This window comes from Pangasianodon hypophthalmus, chromosome 11, assembly GCF_027358585.1.
Source record: "Pangasianodon hypophthalmus isolate fPanHyp1 chromosome 11, fPanHyp1.pri, whole genome shotgun sequence".
Taxonomy (NCBI): Eukaryota; Metazoa; Chordata; class Actinopteri; order Siluriformes; family Pangasiidae; genus Pangasianodon; species Pangasianodon hypophthalmus.
This window is the reverse complement of record NC_069720.1, coordinates 2,230,423-2,256,274: the sequence shown is the minus strand read 5'-3', so window position 1 is coordinate 2,256,274 and position 25,852 is coordinate 2,230,423. Positions and strand designations below refer to the sequence as shown.

At 40.4% G+C, this 25,852-nt stretch overlaps 2 protein-coding genes across 7 annotated transcripts in view; both read right to left on the bottom strand.

Annotated features, from left to right (window-relative positions):
• The window catches only part of crispld2 (cysteine-rich secretory protein LCCL domain containing 2), a 28,015-nt gene extending 24,889 nt beyond the window's left edge, over positions 1-3,126 (bottom strand). Inside the window, exons 1-2 of the mRNA XM_026930264.3 lie at positions 2,956-3,126; positions 151-494 (exon numbers count right to left, since the gene is read on the bottom strand). Coding sequence (XP_026786065.3) covers positions 151-405 — 255 coding nt within the window. The 5' untranslated portion in view covers positions 406-494; positions 2,956-3,126. The remainder of the gene's footprint in view (positions 1-150; positions 495-2,955) is intronic.
• An 11,606-nt stretch (positions 3,127-14,732) lies between these two features.
• usp10 (ubiquitin specific peptidase 10) overlaps positions 14,733-25,852 on the bottom strand; it is a 40,314-nt gene continuing 29,194 nt past the window's right edge. For all 6 annotated transcript variants that reach the window (XM_053237945.1, XM_053237946.1, XM_053237943.1 and 3 more), the window contains 4 exons: positions 24,683-24,848; positions 23,181-23,325; positions 20,967-21,032; positions 14,733-17,101 (listed from right to left, as the gene is read on the bottom strand). In XM_053237945.1, coding sequence (XP_053093920.1) covers positions 16,914-17,101; positions 20,967-21,032; positions 23,181-23,325; positions 24,683-24,848 — 565 coding nt within the window. In that variant the 3' untranslated portion in view covers positions 14,733-16,913. The remainder of the gene's footprint in view (positions 17,102-20,966; positions 21,033-23,180; positions 23,326-24,682; positions 24,849-25,852) is intronic.

Here is a 25,852-nt window from a genome sequence, read left to right as displayed (position 1 = left end):
AGTCAACGCGAATGGCTGACGTCAAAACCGCACTGGATGCCGTCCCAGTTGTGCTACAGTTTGGGTTGTGTTCATCTTACGTTATCTATTATACATCAAGTTGTCAAAGGAGGCACTTGTACCACTTTTCCCCACTCTCGGTGTCCTTACCATGTACTCCATGTTAGAGGCAGATGGATAGACGCCACCTCTCAGTTTGTTGTGCAGAAGAAGGATCTCCTCACGATCTGACCATGGTATGGCGCGGCGTACACGCGAGCCTGACGTTGTGGCCGTGGCATTGGCCTCCAGCTTGTCCTCATAGCGACTCAGCAGCCGCCGAAGCTCAGGAGAGTCGGGCAGGAAGAGGCTGGAGCACAGATCAGTGGCCAATAGCAGCAGGGCGAGAGAGAGCGGTCTGAACATGGCGGAGAGGGTGGTGGTGGTTTTGGTGGTGGTGGTGTTGATGGTTGTGAATCACAGATGGAGATCACTAAATTAGAGATGAGACTGATCTGAAAACAGAGCAGGGATTCTATAAGGAGCAGAATCATCAGTAGTAAAAAAAATAAATAAATAAATAAATAAATGCAATACATTTATCAGTCATACACTTTCCAAGTACAAACACAAGCTCACTGAACCACCTCTGATGTTATAGCTTTGTTTTGAAAAGAATGGTGCCAAATAAAGAAAGATAGATTGATAGAAAGAAAGAGAGTCTGTAAAAAATATATTTTGAAAAGAATGAATGAAAGAAAGAAGGAAAGAAAGAAAGCATTAAGTAAAAGAAAGAAGGAGGAAAAAAGTATCTAAGAAAGAAAGATAGAAAGAAAGAAAGAAAGAGAAAGAAAGAAAGAAAGATAGAAAGAAAGGGCCTGCAGAGCGACAGGAACTCAGGGTGATAACATTGGTCTTTCACAATGAAGGATTTCCTTCTCTGACGCAATACTCAGGCCATTAATCACACACATCAGTGCAGATAAGATGAAATTGAGCTTCTAGATCAGCTGCCATTCGCTACTTCCTGTCAGCGCTGAGTTCCCTTCCATCATCCCGGCTTACACAAACCTGCATTCATCTTCTGATAATATTATAATATGTGCCAGAATTACCAGAATTACAAAATCTCTCTTCCATCCAGCTTTCATCCTCATTAGCAAAGCCAAACATATCTGAACCCAACACATGAGCGCAAAAGTTTGTGCACCCTTACTTCAAAAGCAGTATGATTCTTTTCACTTTTCACTGTTGGTAAAAACTTCTCACTGTCTCCTTTCCTTATTTCCTTATTGAACATCAATATTTTCAAACATTTACTGGATTAAGTGTGTGAGGGACATTATTTTCCTTACTCACATTGACTCATATCAACTGCTGATGGTAAACCGATTGAGTTTTACTTTTTTATATACTTTTTCATGACTTAAGACTTAAATAAGGCTGTTATCATTGGAGATGCAAACTTTTGAGCATGATAATAGAGAACTGCAGATTAGACTGAGACTTTGTTCAAGCTGAAATATAAAATATGCATATAAAAATGTAACAGGGGCACAAACTTTTGCACTCCACAGTAAACCTCCTCACCCTCTAAATGATCCCTGGAGTACAGTTTGAGACCTTGGTGCTAGACGAGCCCAAACAGAAAGAGAGACATGAATAAAGTCTTTTTAGAGGAGTGTTTCAAGAAGCGTCACGTCACGTGCCGTCTCTGGACCACACGGCCGTCACAGGGCCTGCTAGTCAAACAGCACTCAATCAGTATGCAGCCCAGTGTATGGAGGAGAGACGAGAGAGACAGGACGGAGCCAAACTCCTTCCTCCATCTCTCTCTCTCGCTCTCTCTCGCTCTTTCCACAGGTTTGAGGTCTGACACCTCAGCTGTGTGAATACACTGTCACCGCTCCAGCTACAGTCCTCTGTCAAAGCCAGACCACCACACCCCTTTCCCTCGCTGTCCTCTCCTGACTCTGAGTTTCTCTCCTCGCACACACACACACACACACACACACACACACACGTTTCACTGTCCTTCAGGGAACCTTTCACAGACATAATGAATGCTATGCTACACCTAAATCTAACCCTAACCTAAACCTCAGTAACCAAAAGGAAACATTTTGGCTCTTGTCCCACAAGGTCAAAATTATTTCTGTCCTTTTCAGGACCAAGATATGAAAAACATGCACGCACACACACACACACACTCAGAGTTTATACTGCATCAGAACAGCAAAAAAACTTGACCATGCATCCTCAAAACACTCAACCAGACTTATACCAGTGGCTCTCAGTGTGCGCTCTGGAGACCGGGGTTCCTTGAAGCATATCCAGGGGCCCGTGTTTTTTATCATCAATCAAAGCTATCATTTATTATTAAGTGGTCATGTGAATCAAACAAAAACTCAATAATTCAAAAACAAGTCAGCCTATTAAATAATGTCAATTTGAATCTAATTAAAAAGGTGTTCTGTGAGTGGAAATTTTACAAATAAAAATGTCAATGGCTCCAGTAAATAGCCAGAATACGACCTTCAACACACAAAAAAAGGCCGGTAATTGTTCCTGCATGTGCTCAAACAGCATGGGGCGAGTGCTGACACTGAAATACCTGAGAGTTTCATTACATGTCTAACCACACGACCAGCAAACGAGTGCAGCTACCCCCACCTTCCTCTGTCTCTCCTGCATTCTTTTTTTGACTAAGAACTCTGAAAGTGCAGAATTTTGTCCTCGTTCACGTGCACACCTTATACCGGCATCACACAGCTGTGCAATTCACCTGATGTGAAGAAGTCTCTTAGAACCATCCTGCATGCATTAAAGCACTTAACACACAAATGTGAACACACACACACGAGATGAAATGCTGAAGCACTGACTCCAAAAGTGAAATGCAAAAAAAAAAAAAAAGTCTAATAAATAAACATCTGAATGAAGTACACATCATGCAACAACTAGATGTGACATTACCAAACTAGTTTATCCTCCAAGAATGCCAGAGTGTCTTCTCCAACGTTGATTAATAACTCTGTCTCGTGCCTCGTGCCTTGTTTGAAATCCTCCTTCTTAGCTCTTTACTCCAGCAGGTTTGAGGAGCTCTACAGGCTGCAGGGCTTTCTTATTCTCACTGACTATGTGCTCAGCGTTCAGCACCTTTTATAGAGAAACAGACCCCGGGAAAGGGGAAAAAAATGAAAAAGAGAGGAAGGAGGGAAAAAAAACACGGAGTTGCTGAGCTACGCAGGCCATCCGTGCACGCCCCCTCAGGCCCTCCAGAAGAAGGCTATGTTCTTGGAAAGCCTCGGCATCTGACGAATGATGTGCAAAGCACGTAAATCACTGTAAGCCCCATCCCATCTCAGCTCCTCTCATCTCCGTCCACTGGCCCCTGCGTCTAATCTCGATTTAACAGTAGCTCTGGAAATCTGCCATCCAGATATACAAAATCATTTTATGTCATTATCTGATCATGATCATTTTAGCCCACTTTTGTGATTATGTAAACTTCAGGACATAGAATATTACTAGAAGGACGTCACGTTCTCAGCTAAGTGCTCACTGTTCTGTCTTCAACATTCACTCTGGTGTATTCCTTCCAAAACAGCTTCTGTATCAAACCTCAGGTCATAAATAAGGTTCATTATTACTAAAAACAAGGAGATATCAGTATATACAGTGGGGCCCAAAAATCTGAGACCACTTCAAAAATCTGGGATTTTTTTTAAATTTCTTTTAAAATTGGAAATAAACAGAAGGTTTTAGAATTTTTTTAATATTTCAAACAAAGAAATTAAATGTTCAAGATCTGAAATATTTCCTACTCAACACTCTGCACTATTTCTAGGTCCCTGTTTAAACGCAAGTAAATGTGCGATATTGATATTGACCATGTTAACTGCTTTGTACAAAAGGTCAGATTTTCCTCATATCTAATCTCTTCTACTGAAGTGTGATCAGACGACACTCTAAAACGGATCATAAGGTTTTTCACAAACTTGTGGAGTCCGTGCCAGCTCGAGTTCACACTATCATTCAAGCAAAAAGTGGAAAATTGTTGTATTAAATTAGAAGAGAACGCAAAATTCACTAGTGCTTTCAGACCCCACTGCAGATATTAACTTTAAAAAAATGTAAAAAACTACAACATGAAGAGGTAAAGCATCCATATCACAAATTTACTGACGGGACTATAACATGATGTGCACAAGTTTGCATCCACTCTGGTTTCTGGATAAAAAGGAATGTGTACGTTTCAATAAACATCACCATATAAACCAGGTGAGTAACGCAGACTCCAGTAGTGGGAGGGGCGGGGCATCTAATGTCCAGGATATTCATGAACTTATAGACATTCCTACATTTCCATCTATAGTCTTAATATCGCAGCATGCCCGCATTTCTATCTACGGTCTTCAGGACATGTCGATATTTCCATCTATGTCTTAAAAACACGCCCACATTTCCATTTTATGGTCTTAAAGACGCGTCCATATTTCTACCTGTGGTCTTAAATACGTGGCCACATTTCTATCTATAGTCTAAAAGGCATGTCCGATTTCCTTCTATGGCTTAAAGACATGCCTCACTACCAGCTTCTATCATTTCCACTTATAGTCTTACAGACATGCCCATCTTTCCATACACGGTCTTAAAGATATGCCCACAATTCAGTTACTAGCCCCGCCCTTTCATGGCTCATGATGGGACAGATTTAGTGCAAAATTTTTTTAGTCCATCACTTCAAACTGACTAAAAAGTTTTGCGCTAAATCTGTCCCATCAGGAACCATGAAGGGGCGGGGCCTGTAACAGAACGAACTGAACTGACAAAAATTGTGCCAGTAAGTTCATATTGGAAATGTGTGCGTGTCTTTAAGACCATTAATTGAAATGTGGGCATGTCTCTAAAACTATATATTATATATAATGACAGCAGCTGTGAGTGGGGTGTGTCTTTCGAACCATAGATTTGAATGTGTGCATGTCTTTAAGACCGTATATAAAAGTGTGAAGTGATGGATCATCTGGCTTTCTAATAATTAGTAGACAGTATATGTAATTATTCATCTTCTGCTGAGTGATGATGCAGAAGCCTCCACAACTTCAACCTGCTTTAAACATTTGTGGTCGTTACATCCAGCTGTTTCTGTTACTGAGTGTCTGTTAAAAAGTCTGTTTTCTCTCTGCAGCTCTTTGAAACGATACAAAAGAGCAAACACGGAGCACAATCTTACACTAAGAATTTTTTCTTTTACCCGAGTCCTGTTCTGAATTGGTTTGTGGATTAGCGAGTTCGCTGTAATAGAGTGTTGAAGATTTTCTATAATCCCTGATTTTTCTGTTCCTCAAAGCTGTAGGCCTCCATGTTACCAACACGACACAAAGTCCACGAGCGCAGACGTGCTCAGGAGCGGCTTACTCAACACAAACAAGATTAAATCTGGGATTTAGAAACATTCTGTGTAGTCTGTCTCAGCCTCAGCCACAATAATGAAAAGAAAAGTGTTAAGTGAGTGTGTTGTGAAATCACTCCGACATGTTATAGCTTTTATTTAAGAAAAATGTGGAAGAAAATTGTGTCAAAAGTATTCAATCAATTTAACATGTTTTGAAAAAAGTACCATATATGCTGCTTTATAAGACTTTATATACAGCATATCAATATCTATTTTTTAATGTGGGCTGAAAAGACATGAATGGCACAAACACAAGGAGTCACAACACAAATACCCTAAATCATTGTACTACTGATCAAAATGAAATGTAGCGACAAAAAATATGAGTCAATCCACCAGTAGCAGTGCTTCATTGTATGATACTTTATCCTATCAGTAGTTTGTGCACTCGGATGAGTGTAATTCAAGCCAATGGTCATTTTGTTTGAATGGTCAGACCCTGAGGTTTGCTTTTTGTCCTTTGCGTCTCAACAGAACACAATATCGACACTCCCACGTTTCAGGATGACGACTGTAGGGTCAGTGTTGGTGAAATCAGTATCCCAGACAAACAGATTGTGTGTCCAGGCTACTGGGTTTTTTTGTTTTGTTTTATTCGTAGTGTAACGCATATTAGTGATGCGAAGCACCTCAGTACTTTAGCTATAGTGTGTGTTACTCGTTCCAAATCAAAGCTCCTGCTGCACTACACTCCGATCTGCCTGAAGGTAAAACGATTTTTAACAGGCAGGTTAATTAGCGTGAACAGATGATGGACGATCTTTAAAGAATCAGGAACAAACAGCTTTGTGGAAACACCAATGAAACTGAGGAACATTTAGTACAAAGCATACAAAGATGTCTTATAACTCTTCTGTTCACGTTGCCTTCAAGACCTCCTCCGAAGCTGTTTGTGCGTATGAATTTGGAAGTGGTGATTACGACGGGGTGTGTTTGAGTGGTTTTGGTTAAAATATATATATATATATTCATTTTCAAAACTGAATCATCAACAACAAGAAATGTATTTTGCCTTTCTTTTATTTTGAAAGAAAATAAAGAACTGAACATATCGCTTTCATACCCGGGCCACCGTGACTCAAAGTCAGGGCTCACAGAAAAATAAGTTCCTGAGCAGTAAGCACAAGATTGTGGTAATAACTGTGATATTTCCAAAGCAGCACTGGTACATACACTCATCAAGAGGAAATAAGGACTTGATTAATCATGTATATGTGTGATGTGCGGACAGGACAGCACAGATCATAGTCTTTTGTTGAGAGCACAAACACAACATACTACACAATCATACACACATTCGCTTCCCTTAGTCTGTATTAATCCACTTAACTCGTCGTATGGTACTGTATCACTTTTAGCCTCGTCGTTTAGGTTTCCAGACAACCAAAACATGAGACTGGGCATGTACATTACAGTTTACACTGGCTTGGTGGACTAGCTAATAAATTTATGATTTGTGGGTGCACAAGGCTAAATCTGTCCTGTAAAATCAGCAAAACCTCAATTTTATAGAAAGCTAGTGGAATTATCTGGAACAGGAAGAATGAAACAGTGATCTACACCACAAACTTACAGGCACTGTCGTGACCGGACACGATTTTTATGAAGAGAGGCGTAAACACGTTTTAGAGAAGAAATGATGAGTTACTTTTTAAAGAGTTTCAAGAGTTATTTGAAGCAATTTGAGCTGATACGTTTGATTCAAGTAATAGTTCGAGCTTTTTGTTGTTTTTTTTATGGACAACAGACAACTGAACGTCTGTAGTATTAATTCTGCTGAAAAAAGGTGAAAAGAAGCCTGTGTACCTGCCACGTAAAGATGTCACAACCTTGTGCGTGGATGATTTGCTTTCTAATGCGGAGAAGAAAAAGTGGACTGATTTGAAAACACTTTATAAACAAGCGTGATAATTGTGCGTTTAGTAAGTGTGATTGCTCATATACTGAGTAAAGATGCGTTATATAAAAGCTGGATGCCAGGACAGGAGCTGAAAATAACAACAACAAAAAAATAAATCTTGTTCCAGAAGACAAAGATTTTTGGATTAATGTTAACATTGGATTAATCGAGATCATTTTTTTCCAGCAATCCATTGATTAAAAAAATGAAGTGTAGAGCACAGAAGAAAGCCGAGCACTAAGACCAGTTAACTCCAGGGCAGTACAGTAACACCATGTTCACTGGAGTAGAGAGCCTCTAATCCACAGATTTATCTTCCAGAGTAAGAGGCTGAGCTGCTTTTTTCCAAACCTTTTAAACTCATCTCCAGAGAAACGCCCAGTAAAATTCTGCAGTTCAAACACACAAAGCCAAAGACGTCCAGCTGCCTGGGAACAACCCTGGGGGTCTGACACGCAGAACTATTCTAAAGGTCTTCCTCTTCTTCTTCTTCTTTCTTCACTCTTCACAGGGTTTGTCCCTGAATTTTCAGTCACAGCTGGGAATCATCAGTGTACATCAGCACAAGACAAATTTGTCCAGCAGGATATTCAGCAATTTTGTTGCAATAACACGGAAATTAATTTTGGAACCAAGCTGGATTTGATCAGTTTAACCCATGAGATTATTTTATATTGGTCAAAACGTGGCCGAGCCAAATCACTGTGGTCAGTCAGTCAGTCAGAGAATTTGGTGTTTTGGCATTGAGACTCATAGGAAAATTCCATATTTGAACAGAAGATGTGTTTGTAAGCACTAGATGGCGCCTGTCTGAGTTCTCACACTGAAAAACACGGCATTACAGGGACAAAAACAACACACGCGTCCAAAATTAAATCACAGCTGCTGGACAGAGATTTATGCAGATGCAAAATAAATGACATGTACGGTCACAAAACAGATAAATTCCTGTTACACTCCAAAACAAAAAAAAATGATGAGCCAATGGTTCTGTCTGCCATAAAAGTGTTACAGAAGTTAGGAGCCACTTCATGTTCATCTGTGAGAGTTTAAGTGTAGTAAATATTTTAAATTCCAAAAAAAAAAAAAAAAAGACCATATGACCACACACTACACACGATATATTAACACTTGTGTGTTAGGGATAAAAATGTCTGTATGATGAGGTGGTGTGATGACACCGTTACCACACTAAAGGTGATTATTTTCCTACAACAGCATGTTAAAAAGTGTGCCAACAATTACATCTTTAAAAATTAATTAAAGATCAGCACGTCATACTTTCTATCCAGCTACAGTTAATGTTGTTAAACATCCTCAAAACCTTTTTATCAACCAATTTTATCACGAAATCACAAAAAGCACTAACGACTCTGTCCTGAACATGTCAGAAAACCGCCCCCCACTTCTGACCATTACAAAGCACTGACACTGGAGACTCCTTCCATAGATGTTAAACAGAAATCTTTACCCATTAATTATTAGTGCATCGTCCACCGTACACGTCCCTGTGAATGAGCTGTTACTATAGAAACGATAACGTATTAGAATAAGCGTATTAATCATGAATAAACCTGTGATTTGCAGCTGCACTACTGTCAGAGCTGCTGTTATAGAAAATCAATCAACACCTCCTGACCAATCAGAGGCCAGAATTCAACAGCGCTGTGGTGTAACACAACATGAATGAGTGAATGTATGCGTGCATGTAGACGTACATAAATCTTTAACTGATGGAGAGACATTTATTCTCCCTCTATCTCTGTCTGACTCACTCTCTCTCCCTTCTCTGTCTCTCTCCATCTGTCTGTTATTTCATTTTAATGTGTACTGCACATGATTTATGGCTGTGATGACAAAGAACTACTTGACTCGACTCACCCTGTCACTCTCTGTCTCTCCCTCCATCTCTCTGTCTCTCTCACCCTCTGTCTCAGTCTTTCCCTCTGTCTCCCTGTCTATCTGTATCTCTCTCTGTACCTTCTTGGTTCCTCTCTCTTGCCCTGTTACTCTCTCCATCTTTCTTTCTCTCTCTTGGTCACATTCTCCATCTGTCTGTCTCTCCCTCCTCTGCCCCTCTCCATTTCTCTGTCTCTCTGTGACCATCTCTCTTTTTTTTTTTTTTTTTTTCATCTTTGTTTCTGAGCAAAACCCAGACTTCCCCAGAATCAGTTGCTTTTCGGAACTGAACGACTGGTTCGAATTTAAATCCTCAGTGTTTTCTCCTGTTGTGGTTTTGGGTCTCTGCAGATCTCCAGAGCTTTACCCCAATGCAGAGTTGTGGTGTGTAGAGGAGTCGTTTATTTGGAGAGGCCCACGGGGGTCCACGGCTCAACGGGGGTTTGCCTTAGCAACTCTGAGGCGCTCTGAAAGGAGGAACTGAGCAGAAAGAGCATCTGGGCGTGATGGTGGAAAACGGTGACATTTTAAAGCTGAAAAGGTAACAGGACCACTGTTCCCCCACCAGCGGTCATTATTTCCACTGCGCAGTGACAGGAATAGAGCAGACCACTGATTGGTCAAACACAAAATTGCAAAATCATCCTGATAATGTTTCTTGCTTAAACACTTTCTTTACCAGACAGTACATGACCGTGACCTTCAGTGGTGTAGAGACCGCACCAAAACTTCTCCCTTGTATAATCAACACAATTTTACCATAAAATTTAAGTTTCAGAATCATTTGAATTCATTTACCTACAGTGATGTTGTCTTGTCCATGATATTCAGCCTTATTTTATATTCCCTTCCTGTGATACAATTAAAATACGAAACATGCAAGCTAGAGCAGAATTCTGAATGACTTCCTGTTCACTACCTGTGCTCACTACAGAGTATAACAATGCCGTATAACAGTGTAACAGATGCACAATAGAACAACATTCGAGAAAACAAGCAGCTCCTTGCATTTCTGTTGGATTTCAATATTTGTCTGATAAAGACAGCTATTCTCTGGATTCGGTAAAAGTTTTGGCACCCTTGGATCCCTCTGGCGTGATCCCACCCTGATTAAAACTTGCATGAAATAAGCCATATGCCTCTTTTTGTTTGTTTTATGCAATTTGTAAATTTGGAGCATCATTTTTTTTTTATTTATACCCTTCAGAGAAACTCTTCCCAGTTGAAAAAGTGCAGTTACATGGTAGATAACAGACAGTTGACCAGAGTTCAGACGGATCTGGACTGGGGTTAGTAACCATATGCCGGTTTGTTCAGTGTAAAAGCACTCTAATTCAGCGAGTGAGTAAGTCCTTAAGCAGGTGCTGGCAGAACGAGCACCACAGGCCATGCCCAATGTAGAGATTCCAGCTCCTACGCCAGCACTTTGTTTAATTGAACATGTCTCAGGCGCCAACAGTCGCTGAGGAAAGCGGGAAGCACTCCATTTCAGACAAACCCACATTACGGGATGGTCTGCACTGAGACAACGTGCTGTTGTAAGGGAATCTAAACTGTAACTTGTCCTTTCTCCTCCGACTGAAGAGGAGGTCAGCTGGAGCAGACACGGTGTTCGCTCTACCATGCAATTCCACTAAATAGCACCCAGACCCACAACCAGCTGACACCTACAGGTTCCCGAGAGCTAAGACCGTCCCAAACCCCAAAGGTTTTTTTTTTTCCCCCTCCAAAATCTGGCTCATGGAAAATGAGTTCTTATAGAGTAGCTGAGCCGTGTGTCATGACATGTTTGAGGGTTGTGTTGGGTTTCTCCATCTGGTAATGACATTTCAAAGCATCTATCATCCTAATTACTTGTCTGAAAATGGCATAAGCACTCTTCTGAGATTTCTGGGTGGGAAAAGTCTCCCTCGAAGAGTCTTAAAAAAAAAAACCCCAAAAAAACAAACACACATCTACCGTGATTCCGTCATAAATGACGCAAAAGAATTCATTTAGAATAAGTTCGTCAAAACACAGTCTAGAGCAAAAAATAATAATAATAATAATAAAATCCATGGTGTAAATTGAGAGGTGTAATTTAGGGAAAAAAACCTGTCTACAATAACTTTCAATTCAAGACTGAAAGAAGGCAGAGAGAAGCGACAAGAAAAACGGGCAGGCGACTGGGATGGGATCCGAGGCACGGCCTCCAACTGAGAGAACTTAAAAGCAAAATTAATTAATATTGTGGGGGAAAAAAAATGGACTGCCACAATTTCAATCACAATGTGACAGCTGAATTGAAGTTCTCTCAATTCTGGGCATTGTACCAAAATTATGACCAAAAGTATGTGCACCCCTGACCATCATACCCGTATGAGATTCATCCCCAAACTTTTGCCACAACGTTGGAAGCACACAACTGTATAGAACATCTCTGTATGCTGTAGCATTATAATTTCCCTTCACTGGAACTTCGAGATCCAAACCTGTTCCAGCATGACAATGCCCCTGGGCACAAAGCGAGCTCCATGAAGACATGGTGTGTGAAGGCTGCAGTGGAAGAACTCGAGTGTCCTGCACAGAGCCCTGACCTCAACCCCACTGAACACCTTTGGGATGAACTGGAACTGGAGCCTCCTCGACATCCCAACATCAGTGTCTGATCTCACTAACGCTCTTGTAGCTGAATGAACACAAATCCCCACAGCCACGCTCCAACATCTAATGGAAAGCTTCCCAGAAGAGTGGAGCTTATTATAACAGCAAACAAAGGGGGAATAAATCTGGAATTGGATGTTCAACAAGCATATATGAGTATGACGGTCAGGTGAGCACAAAGTTTCAGTTATATAGAGTAGGTATGATGCAACAGTCACGAATGATCCCTCAGACCAATCCTATGGTGGTCCGACATTTTTTCCGTTCCCCACTCACTACTTTAGTTCCTACCTGCAGTTAGCTCCCAGTTACTGTTTGACACACAAAAATTGAACAAAATATTATAAGCATGGTTTCATCTCTTCCTGTCTGTTATAGGACATGTGTATAGAGACATTACGAAGAAGTTTGGAAGGAAGTAGCAGAGATTTGCTGGTGTCTCTAGTGAGTGTCCTTCGCTTGCTTTGCTAACCTGCCAAAGCAGCTAGCATGAAGCTGAGCACATAACATTTAAATCAATCTTGAAGACATTTTTAAGCAATTGCATAGTGGGCTATAGGTGGGACATATTGGCTACTACACTACAGAGACAAAACAGAAACACCTGTCACTTGCTAGCATGTACACAGGAGAGCTAGCTAGTGCATGGGAAATAGCAAGGGGAAAAAAAAAAGAAACTATTTTACCATTTTTTATTACAGGTGATGATGAAATAACGTCTGAAATACAATGCACTAATACTCTCAAATTAAACTTCTTCACATCCTTCATTTCGTCCAAAATGGTGTGCAAACTTTTGTACTCGGCTGTAAGATATTGGATTATTACTGCGTGCACATTTTTGGGCGGTGGTCTTGGACTCCGGAAGCTTATTATTCCGCGACCACCCAAGGCCGTGGGCTCGTTTTAAAGATTCACTCAAGGCTATAAAAGCACACTGGAGCCTGCATGAAGCTCAAAGAGGAACGTTCTCTGCCTTCAGGTGGTCCGTCTGAGGCTGTAAGATTCTCCGCAGGCCGCTGGACAGCACGTGGAAACAAACTTTGTGACATTAACGAGGCAAATAACATGCAGCAGGAGAAGCAGCAGAACTCCTTCAGCAAGCGGTGCAGGGTGAAGGCTACACCTCGGACGAGCAGACAGCCAGCCGAGCCGCAAGCACACACGACGTGGTCAGGTCAAGAGCAGGAAAAGTATGGCAAGCATGTTAAACAGTGCAGCGAGTGCATCCGCAATCCGATATCCTTACAATACGTGCCAACACGGACAGAGAGGATCAGTTCCTCCTTTATTTCATGTTTGCTTTTTGCTTACAGTGCACATTCCTCACCACAGGAGGCCCAGCGCCGAGGGGGAAAGACCGCATTGTTCAAATACAGTAGTCTTCTTCTTGTTTTTTTTTTCCTTTTTATTACGAAAGCCCAACTCAGACCTCATACTAAACTACAGCCGAAACAGCTTTGTCACAGTTTCTTTATTTGAAAATTTAACAAAAAAAAAAAAAGCTGAAAGCTGAGGTGAGAGACAAATATGCTGTACTTTAGCTCGGCTTCCCGACACACACAAAGTGTTAGGAAGCACAAAGCAAACAGAGAAGCTTTTTTGTTTTGTTTTTTTTATACGTCAGGACATTTCTCTGACATTTATACTGAGAGAAGAAGAAAGAGAAAATGTTCAACATAAAGCATTCTGATGAGTGTGGCTTAAAAAAAAAAAAAAAATCTCCATTTTCCAAAATAATAGAAAAGCAAAAATACTGACAGTGCAATAGTAGTAACAAAATCATCAGTACATCTGAACCAACATTTATGAGGATTAGCTCCGATTTGAATTTTTTATTTTTTTAATATGGTAAACCTTTTAAAACGAGGAACGATTAAAATCCAAAATGCTGATTGAACTCAAGGCCAAAATTTCTTACAGCATTCATAAGAAGCAACAGAATCATACACAGGTTCTGCGTACTTTGGTTTTCGTTTCGGGAAACACTTGTCTTTCCGTAGATTGTTGAAATAACCAAAATGTTTGAAAATCCATTTAAAAAAAAAAAAAAAAAAGAAAGAGGAGAAAAACAGACGAGAAAAGCTAATTCAGCTGAGTGTTTTCACACTGTGTTCACGCCGTCTCTGGAAATTAGCATATTTAAAATCATTCCGATGAGACGCTGTAGAAAATAATTGGTGTATAAACTCTCAGGACCTTTAAGAAGCAGCGCTGCTCTGGGAAACTTCAGCTTTATTTAACACTTGTGTGTTTGTGTGTGTTTGTGTGTGTGTGGACGTGTCACTACTTGATAAAACAACGGCTTTAGTGGTGCTCGAGAAAGATGTTGAAGATGTTGAAGCATACATGTTGGAGAAAACTCTCAGGAAACTAAAACAGAAGCGAGATGCTGCATGAGGTCAGGGACGGACAAATCACAAGCAGATCGAGTTCAACCAATTTGTTTTATTTTATTCAAACCGAACAAACTACTCCTTACTGACTTTCGCAAAAAGGTTTTCATCTGACGCATAGCTTTGATTAAACCCAACACATGTGCGATGCTAATCGATCCTAATCCCACCACCTGCTGCACTACACACACTGGCCATTGAGCGATCTGGTTGAGTAAAACTTTTTTTTCCTTTACCAGGTGCATTAATTAACGTACACAGAAGTCAGATGATCTTTTCAAACTCAGGAACACACAGGTATATGGAAACACTAGTGCTGCAACGAACAATATAGCCTTAACAATCCATGATGTCGACTCTAGTTGTTTATTGAACCTATTGTACAAATTGATTATTTGTGGCAATTCACATGAATTATCAACTATTAAAATGTTTTTTTTTTTCCTTCATTTAAAACATTTTTTTTTTAAGAAAACACGGATGAAACCTCACTACATCCAGTCTTCTTGGTGTTAATTCGCTAGCAGGACTCGTTCTGCTCTCTTATTCTGTATTAATGTGCGTATGCTAAATGCTAACTTCGTCAATTGGAATTCCAGCCGACCAAAAGTAAAGACGAATTAATGATTTGTCCACCCCTGATTTATACTTCTGTTAAAATGGATGGCAACATATTCTTGAAGAGCTTTATGTTTACTTCCAGAAAAGATGGTGAGTAGATTCTCCCGAATCTCAGCTTACTGTGATTAGGTTGATGGCATTAAAGATTTTTTTTTTTTTTGGGAAGAGAAACATATGGAGCAGTTTGTGCATCAGCTAGCAGAAGATTTGAGACATTTGTACACACTTATAAACTTATAAAATCATCTCAAAACCCAAAACATTTGAAGAGAAGAAACATAAAAAGGCCCTTGGCCCTTAAACGCCATCTTAGATTTCTTCTCTGTCCTTGTGTGCTGCGCCTGTTTCAGTGTTATTGTTTAAAAAAAAAAAAAAAAAAAAAAAAAAAGAAGGGGAAAAAAAAAAAAAAAAAACCTTCAAAAGATGTAACAGAAATATAATCCATCGTAGAACTTGTACAACTTTATTTGTTATTGTGCTTTATGTCTGGTCAAATTTCTTTTCCAATTCAAATCAATTCAGATGAAAATAAAATAAACAAACAAAAAAAAAAGTTCAGGGTAAGGGATAATGGAAAAAAAAAAAAGAACAAAAAATCAATACAATCAGTGTATAAGCTTGATGAATGATCAATGAAACAAAAGCGAACATGATTGTGTGTGTGTGTGTGTGTGCACACGTTAGGGGTTTATTAGCTCGTATAACCATGCAGGATTCCCGGCTGTTTACTGAAAAAATTAAACGACTCGGATATCAAAAATCGTCGCAAAAACATACAGTACCGAGAGGCCGAGGCTGCCAAACGCAGGGATATGGAGTAACGGCAGCTTCCCCCTCGAAATAACGGCCCAGGATTGGCTGAGCCTGAGTGAGACACGCCTCCTGGACACACCCCTTAAATGATGTACAATTAAAAATCAAACAGGACTGAAACATGGGCTGATGGTAAAACGTAACATCGCTCATCATTGCTTCGTCTCCGGCGTACACACTTTCCCCAGGCGTCCGAACTCTCAGTGAAAAATGTGCATATATTTGGCTGCGCGTTTGTATGTTTCACTTTTATTGATCAAATTTCAAAGGGTTTACGTGCACATAAGCTTTTTTTTCCTTGTAAATCATCGTTTTTATGTCCTAAAGCGCATTAAAATTGTTAAATCAGTCTAATTCTACACCCAGAAACCACACCCAGGGTTCTCGCAAAACCAAAAAAGCATTTAATTTTTTTTTTCATGTCTCCCACTGCAGCTCCGCAGCTCCCTCGCTCCCGGTCAGACGTCTCCTGTTAATCCGATGGCTCCAGTGTTGTTTTTTTCCCTCAGCTAGGCCTGAGTGTAGAGATCATGAAGAATAGACGAGAGAAGGGAGGAGGAGGAGGAGAAAAAGAGGAGGCGGCAGCGGTAGAGCAGTGTGTCTTGCATCGTCGGGATTCGGAAGGAAACTCGAGTTCTGCGCGATCGACGCAGTTTTTTGTGTCAAAGTTTGCTGGTGCAGGGCATCAAAAAAGTTGACTATTCGGCAGAACGTCTGTTGAATCCCTCCGATAAAAGGCAAAACACTGAAATTGTTCTCTCTCACTATGCCATTAAAAAAGTAGATTAAACAAAGAAAACAAAAAAAGAGCGCAGTCCCTCGGTTTCGGTCTTGAACGAGGCCGTGGGGGGATTAACGCGTCTCCGTCCGTCGTGTCCACCTCCACCTCGGAGCCTCCTTCACACCGCAAAGTCCGTCTCTAAACGTCTCCACACGTGCAGGAGGGAGCGCCACCTCACTGAAGTCTTTATATCAGATTTGAAATTTTTCCCTCTTCCTCCGAAATGATGACAAAAACGTGGAAAAGCCGGCTGTGTGTGAAAGCGAGGGATGACGAGGAGAGGAGGAAAATCACGAGAAGAAGTTGGGCAGTGTTCCTGTTGAGGCGTGTGTGAGTGTGTGCTGTGTTAGAAAGTGTGTGCGTGTGTATGAGAGCGCGTGTGTGTGTGTGTGTGTGTGTGAGTGTGTGTGTGTGTGGTTTCTACAGCAGGTCGACACGGCGGTAGTAAAGCAGGTAGGCGGTGCGCTCTGCAGTCTGCTTCACCACGTGGTACTGGTTGATCACCTTCACCGCCTGGTCGTCGATGCGCAGCCAGCCGTTCAGCCCGATGTGGAAGACGTCCGTAGTGTAATGGCCGCCCGTGGCGCTGTTCCCATGGTGATAGACGACTGTGGGGAAGGTCACATAAAAACGATCAAAACAACGTACAGTACAGACTGGAGTTATACATCTGCCACACACAGCCTGCCGTCATTCTGTGTGTGTGTGTGTGTTCTCAAGTGAACCCATTTAGACGCTACGCCTGATTGGTTTATTTCAGACTTCTGGGTAATCAGTAACCAATCAGATGGCTGAAAATCCATAAGCATATATATATATATATATATATATATATATATATATATATATATATATATATATATATACACACACAAGAAAAAAAAAGGGAGAAACTGAAAGACTACAAATGAAAAAACACTGGGTTTAAGAGAAAAGACGTCTACAAATAAATAAACAGCAAAAGAAAAAAAAATCTACAAAAGAGGAAAGTGGGAGACATGGGGAAAAAAACTAAGACTAGAAATGAAAAAATGTTGGTGAAATGTTGACAAAAGAGAGAAAACCAGTACAAATGAAAAAAAATGGTGTGAGAGATACCAAATAAAAAAGGGAGAATCAGAAAAAGAAAAAAAGAAAGAACAAAAACAAAAGTGGATGTAACAGAAATAAAAACAGAACTGGCAAAAGAAAGAATGAATGAATCTACAAAAGAAGGAGAAATGGAAAAGAGAAAGAAAAGAAAGAAAAACTACAAATGAAGAAAAAGGTGGAAAAATGCAAAGAAAGAGAGAGAAAAAGACTACAAATGAAAACATGGGAGAAATGAAAAAGAAAGAAAAAAAACAAAAACAAAGACTCTACAAAAAAGAAGAAACAGCAGGAGAAAGATTACAAACAAAAAAATGGGGAAAAAGAAAGAAAAAGAAACCCAGTACAAATTAATAAATGGGGAAGGGAAGGAGTGAGAGAAAAAGAAAGAAAGAAAGAAAAGAAGGAAAGAAAGATAAAGAAAACACTACTAATGAGGTGATAAGATGACAGACAGACAGGTGTGTGTGAGCTTCACGTCCCCATGGTGCGACACACACCACCTGACTGAACTGATCTACAGCCGAGTCTCAAATCACACACTTCCGTATGAATGAAAGAATCGATTCCTCTCTGATTCAGACTCAAACGGTGTGAAAGAGTCTCGAGTGATTCATCAGGGTTTTATTCATGTTCTAAATCACTGAATTTCTCACATTACTCAGACTGAAACTCCGTTTTAAAACACCCTGTGGATTTAAACTATATCAGTTTCAGATGAAGAGCACTGACACACACACACATGCAAACGAACAAACTAGGAAATTCTAAAAAACCCCAACAGAACAGATATGACCAGGCCAGATTGGAGTAAAAACACAGTGTACTGTTGAACTCTTTCCTGGCACAACAGGCGACATGAATCCGGGACAAAGTAACGAGCAGGAAATTTGGAGTGTGACACGTCAAACAACGTTTACGAGAAGCAAACACGAATTTAAAGAAATGATCAACGTTCCCTTTGCTGACTGAGAACATCGTCACTACTGAGAACAACAGCTAACAAAAAAAAAAAAAAAAGAAAAAGAAAAAAAAAGTACAGAGAAGTTTGCAGGAGAGCTGGAGATCTCACCGAAGAGCAGAAAGCAGGGTCAGGGAGATGAGTTTTGGGGAAATGTATAGCGTTGGTAGAGCAACCACCACTAAGGGCTACAGAACAAGCGAGCTTCTGACAAGCGGAGAGAAGTTTTTTCCTTTCGAAAGGAAAATAAACGAGTGGAGGTAATTCACTCCTGGGCTGGGGAAAGATTAATAGAGGCCCCCGAGAGAAGCGGCTGTGTGTGTTTAAAGAGATCAGCGAGCCGTGCAGGAAACACAACGAGCCACTGGAACGAAAGAGTGAGAAACGAGAGACGGATGGTATGAACAGTAGCACAGTTTACACATGGACTAATAATCCATTAATAATCCGACAGATGGTTTAATCTGAATCAAAAACCTTCACACACACACAGACTTTTTATTCCCTAACCTCAGTGATGTTTAAATGATTAAATCTTCTTGGATTGAATTTGTTAACGCAGCACAAAACTCACAGTTCTTCTCAGTACTTCAGTATAAAGGCCGATTCATGGGCGGGGCTTGAGCTAATCACGTTCAAAATTAGAGAAAAGTGTGCTAACTGAAAGCATATAGCCGAAGAACCTGTCTATCAAGCTAGCTAATTAACCTGGAACACGTTAGCGATGAACAAATTTGTAGCCGTCGTGGTAACCTTATGCTTCTAAATAAATCAGTGAGAAAAACAACGATGTAAATCCAGCATCTCATACAGAAATTACACAAATGTGGAATAGGTTACTAGCCAGCTAGCTAAGTTAGCAAAATTAGGCTAGTAATGATCGCAGGAGGACATGGAGTATCTCCTAATTTGCATATTTAGGCATATTCATATATTGTCATATTTTTAACAAGAGTAAAGATGTTTAGAGATTTTGTAGTTTTCATGTGCTTTAAAACCACAAACATAATGCAAACAAAAACTCAGCTAACATGCCAAACTAACGTTACACCTCTAACAAGACACTCCGCGGTTCTTGGTTATGGTTACGGTAACGTTTACACAAAATGGCGCTTCTCATGAGCACATAAACGGAGAGTCTGAAGAGACTGAGGTTTCGCGTCCGCTATCAAAATAAACTCGTTTGAACTGATAATGTGTATAAACACATTTTGCACAGGAGGAGATTTAAATAAACAGAGCTTCTCAGTGGTCAAGGCCTTGTTAAAACTCTCACTGCATACAGTCGATGGGAAGTGAGGAAGCTTGTAGAGCAGCGGTATTCAAATAAAATGTGACAGCCCAGTTACATAGAATTCCGCGTTTATGAAGGTCCGGATAAGAGACTATCATGACGGAATGGCGCCAGAGAATATCATTTAATGCTTAAGCGTTAGTGATTAGTGAAAGTTTGCCCCTACAAATTATTATTTTGATTGATGTTATCTAACAAACCTAGTTGATTCCATTTCCCAAAAAATCTAAAAAGAAACCACCATGACTCAGCATAAAGCAAAGATTAATAAATGAATGTGATAAATGCATCACAGCTCCACATGAGCAACCTGTGTATAAACATGGTCTTTTTTTCTCCCACAAGCTTCATATCTGACCTCTTGTATCAAAATAAAAACCACTTTCGCGACTTCTCTGTCTGGTGAACCAGAGAATAACTGCACACTTCTCTGTCCATTCATCTTTATAAAAATAAATATAAATAAAAAAGTTGATGGTGTAAACAACGTTTAAACAATCCATGTCATTATTTCACTACAAAACAAAAACCTCCCTTTCGGACCTCTAGCTCTGTGTAGCTGGTCTCTGGTTTGATGAGCTTGCTTTCGGCTAAATGATTTACATAAATATAAATAATTCTATAAAATGAAACAGAAGATCTGCTACTGAAGCCATGATGGTTAATGTTTAACTACATGCGGTTTTATTTCACGTACACTGATCGTCTCTGCTACATTATTCTTTTCAAGCGCTCGGTTCAGTCTGGTGAAATATCGGCCGGGTCCGTGTCCAGACTGCGGTCCGCCCGTTGACATGACTGTGATACAACTTACGTGTGCTGTTTTAACTGGAATAGACCACAAAAGACGGGGGGAAAACCCAAGTGACAATTTTCTATATTATTTCTATACAGATGACTGTGTTACTTTATTAAGACATGAAGCGTTCCCCACCACAAGAGGCATCTCGCGCCAACGTACGTGTGACAGAACTTTTCCATATTCATCTCATTACCCTGAAACCAGGGCTGACTCAAAAACACGGCAATCACTGATGACTCTTAACTTTTGGTTTGCTCTACTTTATTATCCTCCTCTGTGATTCACGCATTTTGACGCAGTATGCGGGAGCGAGGTGGATATACATACCTGCAAAGAGCCTGTAGGTTCTTTGGCCTTTCAAAGTTTTGCTCCGCACACCCGGTGAGAGGAGATCTGCACAGAGAAGAGGAATCGTATTGCATAAAACATGCTAGCTGGAAATATCAGCTGGTTCACAGACTAGCCGTTACAGACCAAAAAAACATTTTTAGTGAAATTGATTCCAGATTGACTTTTAACGAAAGCTTAAAGTGTGTCCAAGGGATGGAAGTGTTTTCGCTTTACTAACTAGAATAAGATGTATTTTTAATCCAGCTGTGAGCAGTGTTGGGTTGCTTTTCCACACAGCATGCCTCACGCTACTCTTGTTGTTGTTGATCATCTTCAGTGCGATATTTTACAGGAGAATTAAAGTCAGCCAAAAGGAACCAGGACTGCACCAAACCAGATCCAGACCCTCATCCCACCAGTCATTATCCCAACCACTACGAACGATGGGGTCTGGAGTGTGTTGAGGAGTGGCAGGATTACAGGTTGGCTATAAAGGTTTAGGATCTGTACGATGAGTCATCATAGCGTTTATGGACTGATGACGTGTGAATCTGCGAGTGGTTGAAAGATGAGGCGTAGAAGGATTTATACCAATAAAGGTACGAGTTACTGTCAGAAGGCTGGGATGCAAATAAAACAACATACTCACATACTCGTTCTCGCTGAAGTTTTTAATTAATTCTTCCCTTTTGACCAAGTTGGCGATGGTTTTCATTAGGTGTGGAGTCTATTACCTAACTGACTAATAAGATACTCCTCAAAATTGTCTGATTTTACTGTCTTAAATGGTCCTTTACCGTATTTTAGGTTAGAATCTGAATTCATGGTACTCGCCCGTCCTTCTCCCAGGGTGAACTACTGAGCGAGACGCAGCAGGTTTGTTGACCTACCTACAAACCGGGGGGTGCCAATACTTTAATCTGAGTTTTGGGTGGATGGTCATCTTGTATGACTGACATTTGCATCCTACATTGTTGTACCCTGCGTAGTGATCATTTTTTTTAGTGAGGAAGTCATTTAGGATTCAGTTTCACTCTATTTTGGACAGGTTTGCTTGGCTGGTTGGATGGACAGGCTTAGATGGATGCATGGGCCTTTTTGGTTGGAAGAATGAGCTTGGATGGGTGGATGGGCTTGCCTGGATGGATGGATGGATGGATGGAGGAGTTTACTTGTTTGGAACCATGGATTTGTTTGAATGGATGGATGGATGAATAAATGGGCTTGCTTGGGATGGACAGATGGACTAATTAGCTTGGATGGATGGATGGATGAATAAATGGGCTTGCTTGGGATGGACAGATAGACTAATTAGCTTGGATGGATGGATGGATGGATGAATAAATGGGCTTGCTTGGGATGGACAGATGGACTAATTAGCTTGGATGGATGGATGGATGAATAAATGGGCTTGCTTGGGATGGACAGATAGACTAATTAGCTTGGATGGATGGATGGATGGATGAATAAATGGGCTTGCTTGGGATGGACAGATAGACTAATTAGCTTGGATGGATGGATGGATGGATGAATAAATGGGCTTGCTTGGGATGGACAGATGGACTAATTAGCTTGGATGGATGGATGGATGAATAAATGGGCTTGCTTGGGATGGACAGATAGACTAATTAGCTTGGATGGATGGATGGATGGATGAATAAATGGGCTTGCTTGGGATGGACAGATAGACTAATTAGCTTGGATGGATGGATGGATGGATGGATGAATAAATGGGCTTGCTTGGGATGGACAGATGGACTAATTAGCTTGGATGGACGGATGGATGGATGAATAAATGGGCTTGCTTGGGATGGACAGATAGACTAATTAGCTTGGATGGATGGATGGATGGATGGATGGGCAGATGGATGATGGACGATCACAGATTGTACAAGAAATGTAAAATTATCAAACAAACTAAACTAAAATTTATTATATATATATATATATATATTATTATAAAATATATTATTGATCTGAAACATTAAGGATTATGAGAAAATAATATTAAATGGTATATTTAATTGCTATAATCACTGGCGGTATAATATAAATATATGACGACACTGAATATTTAAACTTATTATTTTAATGAAGCCCTTTTTGAAAAATGTGAATTAGACTGAGCTAGATCTGTTTCTAAATCTAGACTAAAGCCTGTGTAGTAATAACCGCTATATGATTAAATTTAATTAATTCTAACAGGCTTACCTTTGCTAATCTCCAGATCCACAGGGTAATCGATGTTCTTGACCAGCTTCTGACAGCCGCCGGTCTTCTCAAAGACAAACCTCTTGAGGTGGAGCACGAGCACAGGAGGAAGTTCCTCCAGAGTCACTCTGCGGCTGATCTCGATCTGAGGCCAGAACAAAATAAAAAGAAGGAAGAACACAAAGTGTGTGATGAGATAATGGAATGAGTCACATTCCACATCCAGTCCCCGATCAGCCCTTAACTCATTTCTTACTTTAAAACAAAAAAACAAAAAAGGTACACACAGTGCTGATAAACAGCACTGAACAAACAGTCATCAACGCTCCGCTTGCTTTCAGTAACAAACTCACCAAGGTGCAAAGCGATCTCGCTGACAACAAACCCACAACTGTGTACCGAGAAGATGGTAAGAACACAAACAGCGCGGACTGAAGAGAAGTGCACATGTGCAACAGATGTTCCTCCTCAGCATTTGAGACATTTAACAGACAATGTTTAATGCGTTTGCACAGCATCTTTTTTTGTTTGGGGTCTAAAGTGCTTAAACAGGAACCAACTAAGAGTCCATAAAATTACAAACGAGGCCATGCAGACCGCATGTATACAACAGTGGTGTGTTTTGGAGGCCAGGGGATAGGTGATCCATCACACACTGACCACAGCGGCCAAACTAAACACGCCGTGTTTGTGTGTAACGTTTACTCCGAATCTGGCCTGAAAGCGGAAATGTTGGAGAGTGTAATGGATCTCATAATGGATTTGTTTTTATGAACAACATAATGTCACTAATGCTAAAACTGCACAATAGCAGTCATGTTTTGTTTACCTTACGTGAAAATCGTGACAATTTAACAATTATTTATAGTTTTACACTGCAGGTCAATAAAAACTGGTATCTGACATTAGCTACCTGCTGCTTAACGTACTACTATCTCAGCCCATTAAGTAAGGAATAAAACACGCTGTGTTGTGCTGGTACAGGAAAATAATCAACAACAGGGCGGTGTGATGAAGCCGAGTTGCTGTTATCACCCTGAAGTTGATTATTTTCCAATACTAGCATGTCCTGAAGTGATTTATTCCTAATAATACAACAGCTAATGATCATAATCTAGCATTTTATCGGCATTTAATGCTGTGAAATGAAAAAAAGTTCGTTCCTGTTATCGCTTACGCTATAGCCGTTCCCTTCACCAGCCTCTTTTTTTTTTTTTTCGCAGAAAGGCAAAATGTAAACAAATCCTCTGTCCTGAAGATGTCAGAAAACTTAACGTTACAGCTGCACCTCTGACTGTTACACAAAGCGCTGACACTGAAGACTCCTTCCATAAACATTATACAAACATTTCTTTATTGAAAATTTCACACACATTTTTAATCTCTTTATTAATACTGGAGAGTCTGCCGTATACGTCCCTGTGAATGAGCTGCTACTATAGAAACTATAATGCAAGTTAATCAACACCTTTTGACCAATCAGATTTGAGAATTCAACACACCTCCTGCTTGGTTTTAGTGGTGTAGCCCTGGACAGACTCGCGAGCCACCATGGTCTCCAGCGCCTCCTGCACCGTGCGGATCTTCTCCGACTGGATGTCCAGCTGCAGAGTGAAGAACGGCTGGAGCGTAGCCGACTCTTTCGAGCTCTGCTGGTACACCACCGATCTAACACACACACACACACACACACACACACACACACACACACACACAGAAATACAAATCATGTAGACAAACACAAGAACACCAGCATAACTGTGGACGACAGCTGTTTCGCGTTTGTGAGAGCAACGTATTATCTTTATTCATGAGCCATCTCTGGTTTGCTTCAAGAGCGCTCTGCTATGACAGGAGGAAAAGCAAATTTTTTTCTCCTTTAGATTTAAAAGCCTTTTTCACAGAAAATGACAGCGATGCTTATTTACACAACTCAGAGTTCAGTCAACGTCCAGAATGCTCATTCTAGATTCAGGATGCTTTTCCCCCCCCACACCAAACACCAGCACAAGTTTCTCATCTAACCCTACAGGAACATGGCAGCTTTTAAAAAGCTTCCAAAGTTCAAATTATCATAAAAGCACAGAGCAACATCACACTTTTTTTTTTTTAATTTAAACCTCCTGACCAATCAGGCTGCAAGTTGGTGGGCAGATGATAAACATGGAGGACAAAAACGTCTGTGAAAAAAATGAGCTAGTAAGCTGACATGATGAGATTTGCGTATTCTATTTGATTAAAAATAATAATTTGTGTATTAACCTCCTCATCACCAGTTACATCAATCTTTATTTAGTCTGCATTATTGAGAATAATAAATCTAATCTAGACGAGTGAGGCTAGACAGTCAGCTGATCCTAGCTAGGACTGGTGTGAATGCAGCCTGTTGTTTTCGTGAAGAATTATTACCTTTACTCAGTTTTAAAGGTGCAACACTTGTTATTTTAAATTTCTTACATTTACACACAGCCTGAAAGATACGTAGAACATGATGAAAAATAACAGATTAAGCCCCGGCCTCAGCACCAGGGTAGTGAGCGGCTGAGAAAACCTGTTTGGAAAACTGACTTCCTGTCCAGAATGCTTGTTTGTGTTTGGATAGCCTCCTGTCAGCCATTTTATAGACACTCTGCTCTACTACACTACTCTACAGGCCACTGTAAATCATGGGG